The following is a 24,682-nucleotide window of genomic DNA, read 5'->3' as shown; positions in this document are numbered from 1 at the left end:
AAATTTTCATGACAATTAACTCACGAAATTTTCCTAGTGAAACTGGGGCAGAAAATTTCGTTCGTTTGTTTGTTGTTTCAGCAGGTCTGACCCTGAGGTGCGTGGATCGAGACGAACTACGTGATGAGTCTCAATCCAGAATAAAGAAAAAAAGAAAAGAACAAAAGAAAAAAAAGAAGATGTTCCCACATATTGGAACAAACAAAGGGCAGGTCGCTCAAAAATTGGATCAAATTCCCGAGCTCCGCCAATCCCGTTTCATTCAATACTGCAGAAATAAACAAGCGCCTACAACTTGCAAGCATCAAGATTCGGATCGAAGTCTACAAGCAGAATCAGCTAAGACCCAAGATCAAGTTGCAAAAGAATTATAAATAGGAATTTTGTAACTAGCGGTTGACAGGCATAAATAGTTAGTTCAGTTTCAATTTCCTTTGGTTGTAATAAGGCGGTCAATAAAGCAATAGTAGCAACAGCAACAACAGTAACAACAAGCATTGCAATCCCATGGTAGTCCCAGCTACCAAAACTTCCCGAACTACATTAACCTGATTCCCCTTTAGCCAGGGATATGTAGGAAACCTTTGAAGCAAAGGTTCGGTTAAATCTTTTTCAAAAAATGCTTCACACGGAGTACTCGGATGGGCAAAAATCGCTCACTTTATCTTTGCACGAAAACCCTTCGTGTCTTCGGGCAAAGAGGGGCAGCTGTAAGCACGTGATTTTTGCCCTATATGAGAATTACTCCCAAAAATTCAAAATAAAATGATTTTTCCTTGGTGTGCAATTTTGTGAGATTTTGTGATTTTTTGGATAATTATTTGTATTTGTCTGTGCATGTTTATTTGTTAAATTAACAAAAAAATATAAAAATATGTCGCATTTTGCATGTAGGATTTAATTCTATAATTGTTACTAATTAAGTTTGTTTTACAAAAAATGAAAATTACAAAATAGGCATCTTTTGCATTTTTAGCATTTAATGTCCAATTGTACAATTTTATGCTTAATTATTACTTAATTATGCGTTAATTGTTATTGGGAGTTAATTTGCGCTTTTATAACTTAATTTAGTTCTTAATAATAATTTAAGTACTTTTATAATTTAGTTTTAGAAAAATAAAATAAGAAAAGAGAACAAAAATACAAAGAAAAATCGGATTGGGCCACTTCTTCAAATTTCAACCCCAGGCCCAAACAATTGTCCAACCTTCCCCATGACCCGGTCCACTTCAAACCGGGTCGACCCGGTCCGCCCCATAACCCCAATACCTAACCCCTCTTCATTTTTCATTTTTTCAAAACACAAAAGAAAAACAAAAAAAAACCCAAAAAACCCTAAAACCTAAAAAAGAGATCCGCCCCCACCTTATCTCCTTCTTCTCCAAAAAAAAAACTAAACCACCCCAAGCTCCCCTCCCTAGCAGCCATGGTTGCCTCCTCATCAACTACCCTCCATTCTCACGTCCAAACGACCCCTCACGACTTCATTTTCACCCTCGCCATGGACGACCCAGCTGCGTCTTCATCTTCTTCATCGAGTTTGAGCTCGACGTCCATGGCTGCCTTCCTCCTCCTCGCGTCCAGCCGTTGTTGCTGCTGTTCACGCAGCTATTCTGCGTCGTCACTTCATCTTCTTCAGCTCGCGCTACTGCTCCATGTTTTTTATATAGCTGCTGCTACTGTTTCAGCTTTCTTCCTCCTCGACAACCATAGTTGTTGAACGCAGCAACATGTCGACGACCATGGCTGCTCCAAACAGTGTTGATGCATCTCCATTCGCAGCTTGCTTCAGCTGCGTCCAGCTGCTGATTTTGTTCGCCATGTCCGTCGACCTCCCCGTCTGCTTCGCCGCTGCTTTTGCTGCGCGTCTACCATTTACGCAGCCAGACTGCTGCTCACGTTCCTGCTTTCATCTTCTTCGCACAAACAAACCAAACTCACCCCAGCTGCTTCTGTTTCATCGCGTCTGCTGCGTCGAACTGCTTCACATGTGCTTCATCGTCCCTTCAGTTGCTTTTTAGGTTCGTGTTCGTCATCGTTTGTTCGAGTTTTGGTTGGGGTCGTCAAAACAGTCCGTACATATTTCGTTTCGATCCGGTTAGTAGATTTTGAGTTTTATTTTATCCGTATTTCGTTTTGATATTCTCGAATCTAAAATCGGCAAATGTTTGTTTTGTTCATTATTTTGTGAATTTTTCAGTTTGTTTCATGTTTGTTTTATTGTTCTTGTTTATTGTTTAGGTAAAATTTGTTAGTTTAATGTTTGATTCAAATTGAAATCTAATTAATTATTTCTTCAATTTTTTTCATGTGTTTTATGTATTTTCCAGAAATTATTAATGTTGTTTGAATCATTTAATCTGTCATGTTTGTTGTTTAAAAATAGATTTAGTTCATGTTCATCTTTGTTTGAAGTTCATTTTTAATCCAGTGATTTAATGTGAGTTTATGTTTTTGATTCATTGATAAATCATGTATTGTATTGTTAATATCGTTGTTTCCTTGCTCATCCATTTTTGGTCTAAGTTAACCAGGATTGGTTCCCGATATGGTTAATTTATTTCCATTAATTTAGAGTTGTGTTGTTCATCGTGTTCATGTGATTTGTTGTTCGAATTTGTGTAGAAATTGGTCATATTGACTATATTTTGGTTAAGTTTGATTAATTGTTTGTTTAGAGCTGATGAGGGTAGTTTGGTAAATTGCAGTACGTTCAGGGGTAAAATGGTAATCGCAATAAGGTCGGAGGGTTAGTTTGGTAATTGAACATTTTGAATAATTCTTTATGTTAAGAATGAGGGACAAAATATAATAGGGTGTGAGTGATATAATTGTTTAATATAATGGGGGACAAGACATAATGTAGTGGAGGAAAATATTGTAATTGTTTATGTTAGGCATGGGGGACAAAATATAATGGGTTGAGGTTGATGTATTTATTTAAGGTAGTAGGGGACAAAGCATGCCATGAGGGAATATTTGGGGTTGGAGATTCAAGACTAAGTTCTTGTTATAAATAGAGTCATTTGACACATTCTTAGGGGAGAGGAGTTGAACATTCAAAAAAGACTAAGACTTGAGAGAGGAAGACTTAGACTAAAACTTGAAAGATTTTTGAGGATTATTTTGAGAGAGGAACACATTCTGAATATCTGAAGAGAGTGTGATAGAGTTTAAAAAGAGAAAACAAAAACAAAGTGAGAAACGAGTTTAGTTTCGGGTTTTAATAAACGAGTGGTTTGTTGCTGTTTAGTTGGTTTACAAACTTTGGGTTTGTTCTATTTGAGTTGTTCGGTTTTTCTTCAAAGTTTTCTGGGCCTTGAATCTAATTCGAATTGCTGTTGTTGGGTTGCTGTTGTTGCTGTGTATTTACACTACCGCTGCTTCTACTGATCTTCATTTTCATTCCTTGCTTTCCAAATACCAGGTATACAAACTGATACATTGGTTCATCTTGTAAGCCACTCGAAGCATGAATACAAAAAATGAGAAAGATTTGAAGTTGTAATTTAATGTAGTGTTTTCTTTCTTTTACTGTCTGTATGTAGAATGTTTTATGTGTTGCCATACAAACTCCTTAAACAACTCACTTTTGAAACTTAACCATAATAACTCGAAAGTATGTAAATAAAGTAGGACCTTATCTTCATTTATTTTAGAAAACAAAAAAATAGAAAATGTAGTTATGCTAAGATTATCCTTTTAAAAATAATGACACGAGCCTCGCCAAATAAAAATGCAAATTGTAGGGCCCTCAATAATTGATCATAATAAATACTTAGAATTTGGGATGGACTGTTTAGTGAATTTCACTGCCTTCCCCAAAGATAATAACGCGTTAGACTCTTTAGGTGCGATTTGATTAAATTACATTCTTAAATTTGGGTGCGCATTTATGTGACCCAAATTCAAATCTCAACGGAGTCGAAATATGTTAACAACTACGGGTGCGTTGATTGTGACGTGGTTCGAGATGCATTTTCACGACGTTGCAATTCTATAAAAATAAATGATAATAATAAAAGCGGTTTTAAACTTAATAAAAGTGCATAAGTCACAACATGTATTGAAATCAGATATTTAGCCATTATAACAATTTAAGCGACTGTGCTAGAACCACGGGATTCGAGGGTGCCTAACACCTTCCCTCGGGTCAACAGAATTTCTTACTTAGAATTTCTGGTTCGCAGACTTCATTTGGAAAGTCGAATATTTTCCTCGAATTGGGATTCAAGACAAACTGGTGACTTGGGACACCAAAAGTCAAACCTTTCCCAAGTGGCGACTCTGAATTAAATAAATAATCTCATTTCGAATATTGTCACTTAAATTGGAAAAACTCCCTCGCGCATTTTACCCTTCGGGGCCGGGCGCGCAAAAAGGAGGTGTGACAGTGGTTATAAGATGTATTTAATGTATTTAAGATATTGTATTCATGAATACAGTAGCAAAAATAGACGTGAATTAGGGAAGTCCAACTAATCAGTTGTTTATTCGAGTGTATTCGACTGTATTCATGGAGTGAAACATGAGATTACAGCTGGACATATTATTGTATTCAACTGTATTCACGGCATGAAATAGGGGATGACACTGTTTTTAAAACGGAAAGTGAATCAATTAACATAATAGACTCTTAATATAACTCTACAAACCCAATTATAACACACAAATTTTATATTTTTCAGTTATAAAAAAGATTCTCAACCGCAAAATACCCAAAAACATAGCAATCTTCAGAGAAATTATATAATACATCTGAATACATAAATTATATTAATTAAAAAAATACAGTCGAATACATTCATAACATATAGCGAGACAATGAATACAATAAAATAGATAGAATACAGAGGGATACATTGAAATACAATGAGAAAAAAAGACACTGAATACAATGAAATATATGGAATACAACGAGATACATTGAATTAAAAAGAAAAAAAAGATAGTGAATACAATGAAATAGATAGAAATACAGCGAAATACATTGAAATGCTTTAAAAAAAAAAGGTAACAAAATCTTCAAATTGCTCAACCCCAAACTTCAACGACCTATTTTAGTCTATAATTTTCCGACTACTCATCAGATTCCGACCATGATTCCATAAGCAACAATGGAGAAAGAAAAGAAAACGAGAAAGATCCAATCCAATTGAAATAAGGACTTAACCTAACCCGAATCGATTGAACAAAAAATACCACTATGCTATTGAATCAGGAAAAACCAAAATTATATTCCCTGTTTGTGGAGTTGTCCTTTAAGTTCAAATACCAAATTACCAATCTATCGCATACACAGTTGAGCTCGTCACTGCTAGATCGTGTGCAGAAAGTAAACATTCTTTCACTAAGAATAATTGATTAACCATTAGGAATATGCCGTTGCAGTCGTCGGATGCGGGAGCTGGAGCAATTTCTGAAGTGGGCTTTGCACAAATCCGGTGGAAGGAGGAGGAGATCGGAAATTTTAATGGGATGAGGAAGAGAATGGGATATATCAAATTAGAGATAGAAAGAAAATAGTGTAAATGATTAGTGTATTTAGTGGCTTAGGGCTAGGAGGTAATCAAAATTAAATATTTTGCTATAAACCTTAAAAGGTATCTATAAAATATAATTTTTTTAAATTGTATTTATTTAAAATAAATAAGGTCTTAAGCTTTGCTATAGGAGGTAAAAATTCCTTACATTATATTAAACAACCTTTGTTAGAAAATTTATTTTCTCTTCTTTCAAGGTTAAACACTTTTGAAAAATTTCTGGCTTCGATGTTGGAAGCAATTGACTCTAGCTATAGCAAAGTGGAAAGAAAGCATGTGCAATTAAAATCATGAATTACTATTTATGTGTCATCCCTTGTTATTTAATACTAATTAATAGCTACAAGTTGGTATTACTTCTAAATATCTATTATTAGTTGCTGAGATTTAAGTTGACTTTCATCTAGGGGAAACAAATGGGGTTGACAACCAAAAAAAGCTAGAGCTGTTAGATCTCCGTTTTAAGGTACTCAAAATTCTGTTTATGTTAAACTATATTGCATTGCTATATATGGAGCTCTAGTTTGACTTGTGATGTTCTCTGTCTTGTTCTTAAAAAAATGAGCAATTTCATGTCTATAATGTGTTAGATATGTCTCTTTGGGATGACCCAGTTCGTTTGGAGGGCGGGATGGATCCCCTCAATGTTTTCTGGGTCGAGCCTGTCGCATAGGCTTGCCTAGTGTATGCGGTTTACATCCTCTGTATAGTTTGCAGGTTATTCAGTGGCGGTTTACCTAGTGTGCACAGAGTGCTCGCCCGAAGAGCAGAGGCTGTGGTAGAGGTTGTAGCGGCTGCGAGTTTTTCTGGGTTCTAAAAAGAAGAAAAAAATGTGTTTGATATGAATAAAATCATTTTCGAAGAAGAAATAGTTTTATCATCTGCAACTGGGTCTTTCACAAATTCTCAGTATAATTCAGTTCTGAAAACTTTAATTTTCAGTAAAAACACCGTTATGCATCCTTCAGAATTGTAATGCTAAAGGTGCTACCCAAAACCTGGGTTATGCAATGTGTCTTGTATGGAGAAATGGTGAAGATATGTGATTTATTGGTTGAGATGGAGATTTAATTGGTGGTTTCTATTGAAGAGGAAATTAACTACTAAATAAAAGTGTGTTCTCTCTAACAGTTTAAACTTTTAGATGAGATGGTCACACACTTCAACATGGCACCAAATCAGGCAGAGAACTGGTGAAGGTGGTCTTTAATGGAGGAAAACTTTAATTAAAGAAAAGAGGGGACAAAAACGGAGAAAGAAAGAAAATGAAAGGGAAAAAGAAAACCAATTAGATCGTTGTGTGTTCATTTTCGTCTATTCAAATTATAATGGGTTATTTTGCACCATTTTCTCAATTTGCCAGGTCCAATAGTTACTCCCTCCGTTCCAGTTTATGTGAACCTATTTCCTTTTTGGTCCGTTCCAAAAAGAATGACCCTTTTCTAAATTTAGAAATAATTTAGCTTAAACTTCCAATGCTACCCTTAATTAGAAACTTTTATAACCATACAAATACTCTGGATCCTTTTTTGACTTGTTTAGGACCACAAATTCCAAAAGTCTTTATTTTTTCTTAAACCTCGTGCCCAGTCAAACAAGTTCACATAAATTTTTGCGGAAGTCTATATCCGGAATTTTTGCGGAAGTTAACCGGGTCCGGTAACCCCTCTCCTCCAAACACATAGGTCTGCCTCTTAGTATATTTATATGGTGTAGGATAGAAGTACACCAGTTCTTGGTTTGGGGCATCCAAAATAATTAGAAAGGTATGCGTTAAACATATGAGGCATAGTCAAACTTTTAGTCCACGGTTGTGTTGGATAATAGGTTAGTGGTGCATGCATGACCTTAAACTTTTGGATCCGCCTCTATTGCAACCTAAGGTATGTAATATGTTGTCTGCAAAGAAAATGTATGTAAAAGGAACTTTTGTGCATGTTAGAGAAGTGAAATATGTATTAAGCCTAAAAAATGACAACTTGTATTGTATTGTATGCGATACAGTTCAATGTTAGTATTAGTCATGTTTGTCATTCTAAGTGCTGCTTAGTCCAACGTGCTTCATTCGCTAATCTGGACGTCCTTTACTGCAGGCAGAAGTATAGATAGAGATGGCTGCTTATGTTGCAGTGACTTCTCTAATGGGAACAATAGAGCTTTTGAAATCAAACTTGGATATGTGGGACACTCATGTGGAAAGTTTGAGTTTACTCTACGGAGAGTTTGATTCTCTGCAAGAGCTTCTTGATTATTCTGATGGTGAGCAAATGAAGAATTTGCACACAAAGGTCAAACACATAGCAAATGAAGCAGAAGACATGCAATCAAACTTGGATCTGTGGGACACAAATGCGAAAAGTTTGAATTTACTCCACGAGAAGGTTGATTGTCTGCAAGAGTTTCTTGATCATTCTGATGGTGAACAAATGGAGAATTTGTATGAAAAGGTCAAATTCATAGCATATGAAGCAGAAGACGAAGTTAAACCACAAATAAATGTGGTTATGGACGAACTATGGTACAGACTATATCAAGAGGATATTCTCAAGGAAGCCCTCGAGAGTCTTTTTAAGATCTCACAGCGAGCTATAGAAAATGTTGATTCCCTCAAGGAAGAGCTCATCACGCACATTCAGAATAACAATTTGCAAGCTGGAAATTCCTCGCGTGGTGATTCAAGTTCACTACGATTGCATTCTTCAACCCTTGAGAATGATATGGTGGGGTACAACATTGAACAATCAAACATGATGAGTCAACTTACTGGAGGCTCAACTGAACTGGAAGTCATCTCTGTTACAGGTATGGGCGGCATTGGTAAGTCAACTTTTGCCAAAAGGCTGTTTTCTCATCCCTCAGTTTTGAGCTTTTTTGACATCCGTGGATGGATTATCGTGTCTGAGGACTATAGTTATAGAAAGATGCTTTTAGGCCTACTTACAGATGCTAATTTTGGGAAAAAAGAAGAGCTTGATAAGAAAAGCGATTCAGATTTAGCCTTTTGCTTGAAACAAAGTTTAATGGGTCGAAGGTATTTAATTGTTGTGGATGACATATGGAGCAAGGAAGCTTGGGATGATATTAGACTGTGTCTTCCAGACGATGGTAAAAGAAGTCGGATACTGTTGACTACTCGAGACGTTGAGGTTGCTCAATATGCTAGCTCTCGGAAGGATCCTTTCAGGATGCATTTACTTGACTCAGATGACAGTTGGAATTTGTTTTACCAAAAAGCATTTGTAGGAAAAGGTTTTCCAGTTGAATTCGAGGATGTTGGAAAGGAGGTTGCAAAAAACTGCAACGGATTACCACTTATGATTGTTGTGGTTGCCAAGATTCTCTCCAGCAAGAGGACATTGGAAGAGTGGAGAAAAGTAGCTGAAAGTGTGAGCTCATTAGCAAAAATTGATGCTTATCAACAATGCTCAGGAATCCTGGCTTTAAGCTACAATCATCTTCCTTCTTATTTGAAAGGTTGCTTTCTGTATTTTGGAATTTTTCCAAAAGCTAGCGATATTTCTGTGGAAAAGTTGATTAGATTATGGGTTGTAGAGGGACTCCTAAAGGTAAAGGTATGGATGGTAAAATCATGACATGTGTGATTCATGATCTTGTTCATGATTTCTGCTTGAGAGAAGCCGACAGCCAGAGTGTTTTGTATGTTGAGAATACCAAAATTAAAGGATCCGGATGCGTTTTTCCTCAAGGTTGTAGGTGGGTATCAAGACAACTATCCACTTATGGACGCCTTAGATTTCATGATCTTCCTTATTTGCGTTCCTTTTCTCTCCACCAATTTGATACGGACCTTAATTTAAGATTCTTTTCATTCAAACTTCTTAGAGTATTGGACGTGGAGCAAAATAAATATCCCGATTTTCCCTTAGCTATACTAGGCCTAGTTCTTTTAAGGTATTTGGCATTGACGATTGGTGAGTCTGCACGATTATCAATTTCTGAACTTCGGAATTTACAAACTCTTGTTGTTCGTCCAAATTCAAAATACAATAATGTTTGGAGCATGTCCTTACCAAATGAATTTGGAACCTCTCTCAGTTAAGGCATCTCGATTGTTGGTGTATGTATTTGTACTCTCCTCAGACGGCGTCAGAAAATGAGGTGAAGAACTTGGTTTTGGAAAATTTACAAACCGTTTCTGGGTTGATACCTTCTTGTTGCACAAAGGAAATATTTGAAGGGTTTAAGAAAGTGAAGAAATTGAAAATTGCTGGTAAACCAGGGGAATTTCATAGTGAGATTGGATGGCATAATAATCTTAAATATTTAGAAGCGCTCGAGGCACTAACTGTTGCAGTTCGGTACGACGAAAGTTCTGACAATGTTCCGTGTTTAATAAATCCAAGCCTAGGTTCTTTCCCACCAAATCTCAAAAAGTTGAAACTTGTCCGCACTCAACTTTCTTGGAACTGCATAAACATTTTTAGCAAGTTGCCCAATCTCGAGGTGCTCGAACTGAAGGAATTTGCCTCCCTAGGTGAAGATTGGGAAGTAACAGAGGCAGGATTCCCTAAATTGAAGTTCTTACTCCTTGAGTATCTGGATCTTCATTATTGGACAGCCACCGATGATTGTTTCCAATGCCTTGAGCGTGTGTACATCAGAGATTGCGATAACTTACAAAAGATCCCAGAAGAATTTGCAGATAGTGTGACGCTGTAGCTAATTGAGTTGCATAAATGCTGCTATTCTCTTGTGACTTTTGCCAAGCAGATCCAGGAAACGCATGAGGAAATGGGAAACAACATGCTTAAAGTTTTTGCCTTTGATTCACGTAAGTAAATGTCATCGACAATGAACTTTCAATACCCATCAATTGTTTTGACTTCTGATGAACTATGTTAAAGCAGTAGATGAGAATTAACCTATTGACAGTGATAGGATTTTATCTGCATAACTGCTGAATTGGAGTACATTGTTTGACTGTGATAAGAGTTTGTTACATTCGTTGCTTGTGATTGTCTTAGGGCTTTCACAATTGATTTGAAGAATCAAAAATATTTTCTCTAATTCCAAGAATGTCTGAGAAGTGAGAACAAGATCATTGTTTTGTTTGCAAAATTTGCCGTTGGGATTGTTTTGCAGTTCGGTCCCGAATGTTTATCTCTATTTTCATTTAAAGTCAACCCATCAAGGGGTCTAATTAATTGATCCCAAACACTACACCCATTCCATTTACCGAATGCAACTACTTCAGTTGGTCAGGAAGAAGACCTAAGCTTTCTCTTCAATGTGCTACGGATGTCGAGGCAACGCTCGAAATCAATGCTGGCTGCTTGATCAGAAACTGTGTAAAATGGAAATTCAATGGAATCTTTTCCGGTAAGATGCATTTCACTTCTCTAGAAATTGTAGTGGTTGTTTGATATTTCTAATTTTACACTTTGTCATGTATGTCTGGCAGTTCGACAAATGTTGCCTGAAATTTCTTGTGGGGATGGTCTCTGTAAATGCAGTGATTCAGCCATTTTTTGTTGAGCTCATACTATCCTTGTACAGCTTGGCTATGTTAATATTCTGAATTTGGCCATTCCTGCTCTGTCGATCCTTGTACAGCTTGCTTATCCTTGTCAATTTTCTTTAGTTTGTTCTTGCTATTATTTGGTTCTTCCTTCCTGATATCAGAGGAAAACCAAACCACTGCTCATTGAATAGACAAACATGTAAAGGTGAATCACAAATAATATTAGGTTTACTCTCACAGTGAATCTGATTCCTCGGTGAATTTGTGCGATTCTTTAGACTGCATATTGTAGTATACATTTTGTACTTTTCAGTTCTACAATGGAAGAAAGAGACCTGAATTCAATATGTTAGGAACAATAAACCTTTTGAAAGGTGTCTTGCTTAGATAACCATATCTTTATCTGTTGTCTACTACTTGTATACCAAGGCTTCCCCACATCAACAAAAAATTTGAACAATTGTTGCTTGGTTGAAATTAGATATGTTGAGTCATACAAGCTATGTGGATATGTCTTGCTTATGAAGAAGAAGAAGGGCTATGAACTCTAATATTTTCGTGCTACTTTCACTTTACATTTACTCCATAGTCACTTTACAGTACTTCTTTCATATTCTCTTTTACTATCTTTTCTTATTATTACTTGCTATTAGTGTTGTATTGGGAAAAATTGTGTTTACATATAAAGATGACGTGTCAAGATATGTAGACTAGTCAAAGAGTTACAACTGGTAAAGAGGCACGAGTTGCAACAGATACGAGCAAAGGCAAAGGAAGAGACACGAACAGATATTCAAACGACTCGGCGCCCGTATCTATTTAAGTCATTTAGGTAAGGGAATCAAAGGGGATGAATCTGACAATATATGAGAGTACAGATACAATATTTAATGAGCATTAAATACTGAATACGTTAGAGAATCTGTATTAAATACAATGACCGTGTAACGTAGTATTCAATGTCTTTAATTACTCATAATAGCCTTGTTAAGACAAGGGCAAAACGCATATCTCCCAAATAGCTATAAAAGGGAGATAATTGATCAATTGTAGGGACACGAAACACTATTGGAATATACTTTGGTTTACTTTTTTTCTCCTGATTGTATTCTTGCTACCCAAATTACTCTTTTTTACATATTCTTTCGATTATCAGTAACCCGTGTTCTTCTAAATTCTAGCTTTGACTAAAATTTTATTTTTTGGTTAAACAAATTGGTTTCGTTACCAGGAATCTGATAATCTATTTTCTTTTCGCTTAACTTTCCTTGTTGCATCAACTATGTTGAACAACAATGACAATATTCAAGGAAACCAAGAAAACCATGCAAACCAACAACTTCAGAGAGACCCTCAGGATAATAACGCACTGATTATTTCTCCACGAGGCTCTCCTCGGCGATCTCGTGAAGGCACTCCTGATGGATCTCATACAGATGAACAGGCTCAATTCGAAAATGTTGAAGCTATGGATGAGGCTTTGCAAAAACTTATTACCGCACAGGTCAATAAAGTCGTTCAGGCCTTGGTTAGCCAGTTACCTGCTGCACCACCCACACCTACTCCAAATAACAACACTCTGGAGAACCCTCGTTCCGGGCTTGTTAATTCAGGTATCGGTGGAAACCTCAGTGAATCGCAAGAGGTAGAACCAGGTAATTTAGTTAATTCAGATTTGCAAAATTTAGTAATAACATTGCAGAAACAGCTCAAGGAGCAAAGTGACCGCATAGAGCAAATATCCGGGTGCCGCCCGTAATCAAAGGTAGATATGGATAAATATTCTCAACAACCTTGGAAGCCAAATGCTGCTCCCCTTCCAATTCCAAAGAAATTTAAAATGCCTGATATTCCAAAATACGATGGAACAACAGACCCACGAGATCACGTAACTCCATTCACAACAGGCGTAAAAGGCAACGATTTGACTAAGCAGGAGATTGAATCAGTATTAGTCAAAACATTCGGTGAAACACTCACCAATGGTGCATTAACATGGTATTCTCTTTTACCCGAAAATTCTATAAACTCTTTTGCTGAGCTTGCAGATTCTTTCATTAAAGCACATTCGGGAGCTCAAAAAGTCGAAAAAAGAATGGAAGATATTTTCAAGATCAAGCAAGGGGACTCAGAATTGCTTAGAGAATTCGTGGACAGATTCCAACGTGAAAGAATGACCTTACCCTGTGTACTTTCACAAGCAACTTGAATGAGAAAAGCTCGGAAGCTACAAGGAGACTCAATGAAAGCCTTCGTGAATTCCCAGCTACAACGTAGAATGATGTTTATAACAGGTATAACACGAAGCTGAGGATCGAAGAAGATATTGTTCCGCGATTTCAAAAAGAAGAAAAGGTAAGTTTGAGACGTGCGGAGACCGAAAAAAGATCTGGTAAAAATAGGTATGAGCCGTATATGGGACCTGCGGGAAAAGACTCACGGTCAAAGCAGGACAATCAAAGGTATGATCACAGATCAAGGAATAGAGAATCAGGTTCTTCATCAAGATTTAGGAACGATCAAAACAACTATGAGTCACGAGATGATGACAAAAACTTAAAAGCAAGATCCGGTGGTTACAATTTTAACGTCAGCACCTCCGAGCTCGTAGCTGTTTTGAGAAGCATGGGTGATAAGGTTCGATGGCCAAAAGAAATGAGATCGAATCCAAATAGGTGCAACCCTGATCATTGGTGCGAGTTTCATAATGATCACGGGCATAAAACAACAGACTGCAGATTTTTACAAAGTGAAGTTGATCATTTATTGAAACAAGGATATCTTACTGAGTTAGTGAGAAAGGTAAGCAAGCTTACATGAAGAACAGGCAGGAACCTCCAAAACCACCTTCCCCCAAAAGAACTGTCAACGTTATAAGTGAGGGTGAAGACATCAATGGTATATTATATACTGCAGCTAACAAAATTTTCAAAGTTACAATTACCCAAAAGAAACGGGTGCGACATATCTTAGAGGAAGACAACATTACATTCAATGATGCAGACGCAGATGGCGTATTAACCCCTCATAACGATGCACTGGTAATATCTCTAATTGCATATGATACTAATGTAAAACGAGTCTTGATTGATCCAGGTAGTTCCGTGAACATTATTTTGCTAAGAGTATTACGTGAGATGAAGGCTGAAGATAAAGTAATACCAAAGGCGCATACTCTATCTGGATTTGATAATTCTAGTGTTGTGACGAAATGAGAAGTAACACTCACCACATTCGCTGAAAGAGTCGACAAAGATACAAAGTTCCAGGTAGTAGATATGGAGATGGCTTACAACATGATCCTTGGGAGACCATGGATCCACGAGATGGATGCAGTTCCTTCAACCTTGCATCAAGTTATCAAATTTTCGTCGCCATGAGGAATTTGTCAAATTCGTGGAGATCAACATACATCCAGGACTATCAACTCCGTTGCAGATACAAGCACGAGAAATGAAGAAAAATAGCAATCACAGAAGGCAGTTGAGGACAACACAACACAAACCTCAACTGAACAGGGGCAACAGATGTAGATTCAAGGCCTGATACCATTCAAGAACCAGAAGAGAATGAAAATATCAAAACAACAATAGAGGAATTAGAGCCTATTGTGTTATTTGCTCAAAAAGCAAGGAACTTTCAAGAATCAGGTGATTCAAGAAGAAGTCCAAAAATTGCTAAAAATTGGTTCCATTCGTGAGGTGAAGTATCCTAACTGGTTAGCTAATACTGTTTAAGTTCCAAAGAAGAACGGTAAGTGGAAGGTTTGTGTAGATTACACAGATCTTAATAAAGTCTGCCCTAAAGATTCTTTTCTACTACCACACATAGATCAATTGATTGATGCAACTACAGGTCATGAGCTATTAATTTTTTTAGATGCATATTCAGGTTATAATCAGATTAAAATGGATCCGGGAGATGAAGAAAAAATTTCATTCATAACAGACAGGGGGACATACTGTTATAAAGTAATGACCTTTGGTCTAAAGAATGCATGTGCAACGTATCAGAGGTTAGTTACCAAAATGTTTCAAGAGCATTTAGGAAAAACTATGGAAGTGTATATAGATGATATGCTTGTTAAAATTGAGTATTCAAAAGATCACATATTACACTTATTTGACACATTTTCAATTTTGCGCAAATTTAATATGAAGTTAAATCCCGAGAAATGTGCATTTGGTGTTGCATCAGGTAAGTTTTTGGTTTTTCTTGTTTCTAACCGTGGTATTGAAGTGAATCCTGCACATATTAAGGCCATTGAAGAAATCCCTGATATACTTTCAAACAAGAAAGAAGTTCAAAGATTAACAGGGAGAATTGCAGCCTTGGGGAGATTCATTTCTAAATCATCAGAGAAGTGCTTTAAATTCTTCTCAGCCCTTAAAAAGCAGGATCATTTTGAATGGAATGAGGAATGTCAACAGACACTCAAGAATTTGAAAACATACTTATCAAATCCACCTTTGCTGGCAAAACCAAAGGCTGGAGAAAGACTACTCATTTACCTTGCTGTTTCGGAAGTAGCGGTAAGTGTTGTTTTGGTCCGGGAAGAACAAGGTAAATAATCCCCCATCTATTATGTTAGTAAATATTTGTTAGATGCAGAAATGTGGTATCCTCAATTAGAAAAACTTGCACTCGCATTAATCATGGCATCTAGGAAGTTAAGATCTTACTTTCACTGTCATCTTATTGTTGTAGTAACTGCCTACCCTTTACGTAATATATTACATAAGCATGAGTTATCAGGTAGGTTGGCTAAGTGGGTTATAAAGTTAAGTGAATACGAAATCACGTACCAACCTATAACTGCTATAAAATCACAAGTGTTAATTGATTTTAGCCAGAGGATGCAATTAGAAGCAAAGAAAGAATTACAGGTGTTTAATGGAGCTAACCCAGGAACTTGGACTTTATTCACTGATGGTTCATCTAACGTAAAAGGTGCAAATTTAGGGATTGTTTTGATACCACCTATGGGTGAAACCGTTCGACAAGCTATTAAATGTCATTCTATAACTAACAATGAGGCGGAGTATGAGGCTGTAATTGCAGGTCTAGAATTAGCACGAGAACTTGGCATAAATCAGATTATAATCAAAAGTGATTCGCAACTCATGGTTAATCAAATGTTGGGGACTTATACAGCCAGGGAAGCGAGGATGCAACAGTATTTAGAAAAGGTACGTGAATTGATAATGCAATTTCAAACCTGGAAAGTTATACAAATACCAAGGGATGAAAATGTTGAAGCGGACGCCCTAGCTAATCTTGCTTCTGCGACTGATGTGGCAAGTGATGCAAACGCCTCAGTTATACATTTATATCATTTAGTTCTCGACCCTGATAAGAATGGGGTAAATTTTAATAATTTAACTTGGGATTGGAGGAACGAGATTGTTCTTTTTTGCAGTATGGTACCTCCCTGATGATAAGAAAAAAGCTCATGCACTTCGAAAAAAGGCTGCTCGGTACTGCTTAAAGCAAGGCAATCAATATCGTAAAATGTTCGGTGGTCCCTTAGCAAGATGCCTCAGACCTTCGCAAACGGAGTATGTAATGAGAGAAATACACGAGGGACATTGCGGGAATCACGCAGGTGAAAGATCACTGGTAAGAACCTTAATTATGGCAGGTTATTACTGGCCGAAAATGGAAGAAAAAGCAGAAAGTTTCGTGGCCAAATATGATAAATGTCAAAGGTACGGTAACAATATGCAAAGACCTGCGGAGTTATTACATCCGATCATCGCGCCGTGGCCATTTATGAATGGGGAATGAATATCGTAGGTCCATTACCACAAGCAAAAGGACAGGTAAAATTTTTGCTCGTACTCACTGATTATTTTACTAAATGGGTAGAGGCAGGAGCATTCAAATAGGTGCGAGAAAAGGAAGTCAAAGATTTTATTTGGCGGAATATCATATGTCGATTCGGTGTACCAAAGGAGATCGTATGTGATAATGGCCCTCAGTTTATAGGAGCTCAAATCACGGAATTCCTTCAAAGTTGGCAAATTAAAAGGATTACGTCTACGCCTTATCATCCGGTGGGAACTGGGCAAGCAGAATCAACAAATAAAGTCATTATCAACAATTTAAAGAAACGATTAGAAGAGTCAAAAGTGAATTGGCCAGAAGTGCTACCTGGTGTTTTATGGGCATATCGTACACCGGCGAAAACAAGTACGGGAGAAACACCATTTTCGTTGGTTTATGGAGCAGAAGCTTTAATTACCGTTGAGATAGGGGAGCCAAGTACAAGGTTCACGCAGGCAACAAAAGAGTCCAGTGACAAGGAGATGCGTTTAAATCTTGATTTACTCGAAGGAAGGAGAGAAGCTGCACTAGTAAGAATGACATCACAGAAGCAGGTCATAGAACGATACTACAATAGGAAAGCACGCCTCAGGTTCTTCAAAATTGGGGACTTCGTGCTTAAAAAGGTTTTTCAATTTACAAAGGCAGCTACCGCAGGTAAATTAAGTCCAACATGGGAATGACCCTATAGAGTTCGTGATATTGCAGGAAAAGGAGCATATGAACTGGAGAGAATAGATAGAAAGATACTACCTTCACATTGGAATGTTGTTCACTTGAAGAGATACTACTTCTAAGGAATACCCACAGTCAGGTATCAACATTTTGAATTTAATTTTTGAATTGTTAAAATTTTACTAACGATTTTAGATGATAGGCAAAACGCTAACCCGTACTAAATGATGAGTCACGACCTGTAAGGCACACAGAATAAACTAAAATTCCTGGCCTAGGGTTACAATTATTCTGATAGAAATACGAATGGGTTAAGCAGTCTTCATCTACAATCGTACCTCCGAGTCCCGTATGTTTTTCCTTTTTCAGGGAAAGGACCAAATGAGAGGAATAATCAAGTGTTCGAGGCTTCATACTTCAACACTCAAACACTTGGGGGACTACATAATATACACAGGCATGTGCAGTCAAGTGAAGAATAAAGTCACGAAGTCACGAACTATGGCCAAAGAAAACCTTACTATAGTTAGGGTATAGGCTATGTACGGAAACGGGTTATAAATAAAAATCTCGTGTTTATTATTTTTACTTTTTAAAATTTATTACAAGAAAAACAGTTACGAGAAAGTTATAGATGTACTTTAAATACATGTAAAGTATTATTCAAAACTAGACAAAGTTCAAATAAAAACTTGTCAAAGTTATTTCAAAGAAACATGTGTGTTCCTATTTCTTTTATCGTATGTTAACACCATTATGAAGTTGAGGCGTCTTCTTCATTAAGTGTCGAAATATACAATGGCCCTCTTTTATAAAAGAAGTCGGATACTGTTGACTACTCGAGACGTTGAGGTTGCTCAATATGCTAGCTATACTAAGGATCCTTTTCGGATGCATTTACTAGATTCAGAAGACAGTTGGGATTTGTTTTACCAAAAAGCATTTAGAAGAAAAGGTTTTGTCAGTTGAATTTGAGAATATCGGAAAGGAGGTTGCAGAAAACTGCAAAGAATTACCTCTAATGATTGTTGTGGTTGCCAAGATTCTCTCCAGCAAGAGGACACTGGAAGATTGAAAAGTAGCTGAAAGTATGAGCTCATTAGCAGGCGCTGATGCTTATCAATAATGCTTAGGAGTGCTCGCTTAAAGCTAAAATCATCTTCCTTCTTATTTGAAAGGTTGTTTTCTGTATTTTGGACTTTTTCCAAAAGCTCGTGAAATTTTTATGGAAAAGTTGATTAGATTATGAATTGCAGAAGGGCTCCTAAAAGTGGAAGAAGTGGCCGCTAGTCATTTAAATTATCTTATTGATAAAAGTTTAGTCTTGAAAGAAGCCGACAGCCAGAATCTTCTGTATATTGTGAATACCGATATTGATGGACCTCTATGGGTTATTCCTAAAGGCTGCATGTGGGTGTCACAACAATCATGGGGCTATTATTTTCGTCGTCGATTCCCTGATCTTGCTTATAGAAAATTACGTTCCTTTTCTATCTACCAATCTGGTCTGTTCCTTGATATACAAAGCTTTCATTTCAAACTTCTTAGGGTATTGGACTTGGAGAATATTACAAATTTTCATTTCCCCATAGCTATACTAGACCTAGTTCTTTTAAGGTATTTGGCATTGAGGATTAGGAAGTCTGGAAAGTTACCAATTTCTAGACTTCTGAATTTACAAACTCTCATTGTTCGTGCATATCCAATATACATAGTTTATGGAAAATGTACTCCTTACCAAATGGAATTTGGAAATTATCTCAGTTAAGGCATCTCCATTATTGTTGGTGTATGTATTTGGTCTCTCCTCAAACGATATCAGAAAATGAGGTGAAGAACTTTGGTTTTGGAAAACTTACAAACTGTTTCTGGGTTGAGACCTTCTTGTTGCACAAAGGACATATTTGAAGGGATTAAGAAAGTGAAGAAATTGAAAATTGCTAGCAAAGTAGAGGAATTTCATATTGAGACGGGATGGCATAATAATCTTAAATATTTAGAAGAGCTCGAGGCACTAAATGTTGAAGTTCCACTCTATAGAGATTATGAGCCGTGTTTAATAAATCCAAGTCCAGGTTCTTTCCCACCAAATCTCAAGAAGTTGACACTTAGCGGTACTCGTATTCCATGGAACTGCATGAAGGTTTTTAGCAAGTTGCTCAATCTCGAGGTGCTCGAATTGAAGGATGATGCCTTCTCAGGCGATGAGTGGGAAATAACAGAGACGGGATTCCCTAAATTGAAGTTTTTACTCCTTGAGTGTCTATTTCTTAAATATTGGACAGCCACCGATGATTATTTCCAATGCCTTGAGCGTGTCTACATCAGAAAATGTAGACACTTACAAGAGATACCAGAAGGATTTGCAGATAGTGTGACGCTGCAGCTAATTGAGTTACATAAATGTTGTCGCCTCTTGTGGCTTTTGCCAAGCAGATCCAGGAAAAGCATGAGGAATTGGGAAACAACATGCTTAAAGTTTATGCCTTTGATTCAAGTAAGTAAATCATCAACAATGAACTTTCAATATCCATTAAATGTTTTTGATTTCTGATCATGAACAGTGTTGAATCATTAGGGAAGAATTAACATATTGATAGTAATAGGATTTCTTCTGCATAACTACTAAATAGGAGTATATTGTTGACTGTCACAAAGAGTTTGTTACATTCGTTGCATGTGCTTATTGTATGGCCTTTTAATTATGATATACGTGGTCAATGAAAGGGTTTAGAAAAATCATTGCACAAATATATATTATTGGCAGCCCGTTGCACAAGACATCCTGTATTTACGCAGAGCCCGGGGAAGATTAAGGGGTGATGTAGACAACCTACCCTAATGCAAATATTAGTGGTTGCTTCCACAGCTTGAAGTACACAAATATTGACATTTAGGAAAATAGCTCTATGAAACTCTTTCAGGGCTGGCCTCTGTCAGTGCAGTTGTTGAGCCATTTTATGTTGTGTTTATTTATTTCATTAGTTGAGCTCATACTACCCCTGTACAGCTTATGGGATTATATTGGGTTATTTCAACATCGGTTTTTCAAAAACAGGCAATTATCTCTCTCAGCCCTCACATTGACTTTCTTCTTCTCAACTTTTCTCCTATTATTTGATAAGCTTGTCAATATGCAAATCCGAAGCAAATGAATGCGCAAGTAGCAAGTAGGATGCATCAGGATGGTCTTTTCATTTCGGGTACACCTGTCCTAGACAGACTCAACCCCTGTGTTGAGTCTCCAAAGTCAAATGCACATGATGCAAACAAACGGTCCTACTAGGGATCCGCCATGAGGCTGAGTTATTCTACGTATAAAACCTGGGTATATTGTTCTATACTTGTGCACCCGAGCGGACAACTCGAGCCGAGGAGGGGGCTACGTACCGGAAACCAAAAGGTCATCCGGCTTTGTAACTTATCCGAGCCTCTTTCTTATTTCAAGGTATGACACTAATAGAATAGGGAGTCACGCCAACGTGCACATCCCTGAAGATAAGAAGAGAAGGGTTTCGTAGCAGTTTATGTACAATTCAAATAGTATCAAAGTGGTAAAAAACAACATTTATCACATTAGGCCCAAACATGTAATAAAACCAGATAATAAACAAAGACAATTATAACAATTATTCTAAGCTCGAATTCATGTTGTGGTTGTTGTTGTTGTAGTATACTTTTCAGTTCTACAATGGAAGAAAGAGCCTTGAATTATTACTTTAACATCTTGAAAAGGTGGCACATGAATTGCTACCAAAAAAATAAAAAAAATGCCTCCTACATCAATGATAAGGAAGGGAGATCATATTTTAACAATTGTCATGTGGTTGAAATTAAATATGTTGAATCATATAAGCTATGTGGATATGAGTTGCTTATAAAGAAAAGGGCTATGAACTCTAATTTCTTGCTGTTTTCACTTTACATTTACTCGAGAGTCATCTTGAAGATTTTTCTTTAACAGGGTAGCTTCAGGAAGCACAGCCTTGAGAAGTTAAGGAACATGCAGATGAAGATACAGAGGAAGATGTAATTTACGCCTGCTATATGCTTTGGTTCTCTTTGTTGGTATTTTTGTAAAATTTTCATGTCATTTCTCTAGCAAGAAATATGGTGATTGTTTGCTCAAAACTTCTCAGAGATCCGCTCTTCTAATAATTTATGAGATTTTATAGTCATATAGTAAGGCAATGTAGTAAAAATGGCGTGTAATAGCCACTAATTAAGGGTGTATTTAATTTTTATCCACTAATTATAATGCTCAGCAAAAATAGCCACTATTAATAGAAAAAGACAATTTTACCCTTTCTTCCTCTCTTTCGCGTTTCATTTTCATCTGGAATACCCAAGGTGATTTCATGGTCGGCCTCCTCCATGCTTGGTCAACAGCATCAATCCCTCAATCCCTTATTTGTGCACATCAATCTCTCAATCCCTTGTCTCTCTCTCTCTCCAAAAGAAAATATCGGAACCCTTCTTCATTTCACACACTGTTGCTGCTTCTCTCAAGCACAAACTTCAACTTCCAAAACCCAGAAACTTTATAATAAACCCATGGATGAATTGCAGTTCAATTCGACTCACAACTACTGCCACTGCCACTAAGTGTAGTGGAAAAGTGAATAGATGGTCCATTTATGGCATGAATGCTCTTGTAACCGGTGGCACTCGAGGCATTGGGTACTTTTGCATTTGCTAGTTCATGATTTATGTTCTGTTTCAAGATATTTATAGTCTTCAGTTCATCTACCATTAAAAACAACTATTATGCATATTGTTTCCATCCTACAAGTCAAGAGAATGGGAAACAAATGACATACGTTATAAAGCAATCCTTGTAGAATTAAGAACAGGTGTACTGTAAGTGCAAGACCAAGATAAGGACTGTCTGTCCTTAACATTTAAACATGGAATTAAAAGTTAAGGACTTCGAGTCCTTAACTTTTGAACAAGAAATTAAAACTTAAGGACTGTCGGTCCTTAACTTTTGAACCAAAAATCAAAACTTAAGGACTGCATGTCCTTAACTTTTGAACCAGAAATTAAAAGCTAAGGAATGTCTGTCCTTTAACATTTAAACATATAATTAAAGTTAAGGACTGTCAGTCCTTAACATTTAAATATGGAATTAAAAGTTAAGGACTGTCAGTCCTTAACTTCTGAACCAGAAATTAAAAGCTAAGGACTGTCTGCCCTTTAACATTTAAACATGTAATTAAAGTTAAGGGCTGTCAGTCCTTAACATTTAAACATGGAATTAAAAGTTAAGGACTGTCAGTCCTTAACTTTTGAACAAGAAATTAAAAGCTAAGGATTGTCTGTCCTTTAACATTTAAACATGGAATTAAAGTTAAGGACTGTCAGTCCTTAACATTTAAATATGGAATTAAAAGTTAAGGACTGCCAGTCCTTAACTTCTGAACCAGAAATTAAAAGCTAAGGACTGTCTGTCCTTTAATATTTAAACATGTAATTAAAGTTAAGGACTGTCAGTCCTTAACATTTAAACATGGAATTAAAAGTTAAGGACTGTCAGTCCTTAACTTTTGAACAAGAAATTAAAAGCTAAGGACTGTCTGTCCTTTAACATTTAAACATGGAATTAATAGTTAAGGACTGCTAGTCCTTAACATTTAAACATGTATTTAAAAGTTAAGGACTGTTCAGTCCTTAACATTTGAACCAGAAATTAAAACATACAATTTGAAACTCAAGCTACAGGACTTTGTATACAGAAGAACAACAACAAAGTGAAGGACATTTTGTCCTTAAGTTTTTTTATTCAATTTGCAAAATGAGGCTAGTAGAATCAAAGTTAAGGACATAGTGTTCTTATTTTTTTGAATTCAATTTCTAAAATGAAGACACTATATCCGGAATACAGAATTATCATAAGAGGCGATGTTTATAACTTTATCAATCCTCAGTTGATCGTCGCTGGGTAACTGCTGCTGCTGCTCGCTTCTTCTCTTTGTGTAACTGCTGCTTGTGTTGATAGCGTAGGTATAAGTTATACCAGAAGGGTATTTTCGTCCAGTCAGGTATAAGTTTTTTAAGGAGTGGCTAAAGTCTAAATATATTAAAAACAGTGGCTTTAAAATAAAAGCCACTGCTCTTAGTGGCTATTTGTGTCGTTCGCCCGGCAATGTAGTGTCTTACTATTTTCTATTTTCGACGCATGATTCATTTACTAGCCATCATTTTTGCTTTGCATTTTTCTTCTGCATTTTATGTTCTTTTTTCCCTATGATCTCTGTGGTGAATCTAATGTTCTCTCCTTTTGTCTTTTTATTATCTTGAGCCGAGGGTCTTTCAGAAACAACATCTCTACCCCTTCGAGGTAGGGGTAAGGTCTGCGTACACACTGCCCTCCCCAGACCCCACTAGTGGGATTATACTGGGTTGTTGTTGTTGTTATTATTGTTGTATTTAGCAAGAATTGTGGTGAATTTTTTTAATGTGCTCTGAAATAATGTGTGGGATTTATATTCATATTTAGCATGTCCGAATGGGTATTTAGAGATCATTCCGACAATGTTTTGTTGTTTTTCAAATGTTATATCAATAATGTGCTGGAGTTATTTTATGCCTTTCCTAATTTAGAAATGTTCATATACCTGTTATCCCTAAGGTATGTAGGAAGCATGCATTCTTCATTTAAGTTATCTTCCAAAGTTCACTCAAAGTACATGATATCATTTTTTAAATTGAAAATGCTATTATTTTAACTCCTCTTCCTTCGTATGTTTACTATTTTTCGTGTTTGATTGACTTAAATATTTTGGAAAATACTCCAATTTGAGGAAAATGTTTTCCTTATCAAGAGAAGGGAAAACATTTTCCAAAACTCCTTTTCAATCTTCTCCCCCCTATTCTCCATCCCTACCAAGCCACCCCTACACCCCCACCCACTTCCACCCCGAAACCACCCTATCCCACCCTATCCCACCCCAACCCCACCCTTACGGCCCTACCATCCCAACCCCACCCAACTCAATAGAAATATTATTAAGAGTACTTTCTTTTTCATTTCAACAATATGAATATTTTCTTTTCATGCAAAAAAAAGTAGTGCTTTCTTTCATGAGGTAGAAAAGTAATTTCTTTCATTTTAATAAAATGATATATAAAAAATTATCTTCTTTCATTTTAA

The 24,682-nt window shown here is 36.6% G+C and overlaps 2 protein-coding genes across 9 annotated transcripts; both read left to right on the top strand.

Annotated features, from left to right (window-relative positions):
* Nucleotides 1-5,872: 5,872 nt before the first annotated feature.
* On the top strand, nucleotides 5,873-21,737 carry LOC104240198 (putative late blight resistance protein homolog R1B-17). Of its 8 annotated transcripts, XR_011401498.1 has the most exons (6): nucleotides 5,873-6,012; nucleotides 7,640-10,338; nucleotides 10,762-10,886; nucleotides 12,339-17,668; nucleotides 17,899-20,026; nucleotides 21,494-21,736. XR_011401498.1 is itself a non-coding variant. In XM_009794984.2 (2 exons), exon 2 carries the CDS (start codon nucleotides 7,658-7,660, stop codon nucleotides 9,137-9,139), a length of 1,482 nt encoding a protein of 493 aa, XP_009793286.1. In that variant the 5' UTR covers nucleotides 5,873-6,012; nucleotides 7,640-7,657; the 3' UTR covers nucleotides 9,140-12,285. The 8 variants fall into 8 exon arrangements, 1 of the variants encoding a protein (XP_009793286.1); XR_011401497.1 differs by having other exon boundaries at nucleotides 12,339-20,026; nucleotides 21,494-21,737; XR_714361.2 differs by lacking the exons at nucleotides 12,339-17,668; nucleotides 17,899-20,026 and having other exon boundaries at nucleotides 21,499-21,719.
* LOC138876425 (uncharacterized) lies at nucleotides 15,084-21,562 on the top strand. Its single transcript, XM_070155345.1, has 6 exons — nucleotides 15,084-15,225; nucleotides 15,412-15,560; nucleotides 15,882-16,391; nucleotides 17,139-17,480; nucleotides 19,427-20,026; nucleotides 21,494-21,562. Exons 1-6 carry the CDS (start codon nucleotides 15,084-15,086, stop codon nucleotides 21,560-21,562), a joined length of 1,812 nt encoding a protein of 603 aa, XP_070011446.1.
* Nucleotides 21,738-24,682: the final 2,945 nt, after the last annotated feature.

The sequence above is a fragment of the Nicotiana sylvestris genome, chromosome 8 (genome assembly GCF_000393655.2).
Source record: "Nicotiana sylvestris chromosome 8, ASM39365v2, whole genome shotgun sequence".
NCBI classification, from domain to species: domain Eukaryota; kingdom Viridiplantae; phylum Streptophyta; class Magnoliopsida; order Solanales; family Solanaceae; genus Nicotiana; species Nicotiana sylvestris.
Note: the sequence above shows the minus strand (reverse complement) of the source record. Positions and strands in the feature narration are given on the sequence as shown.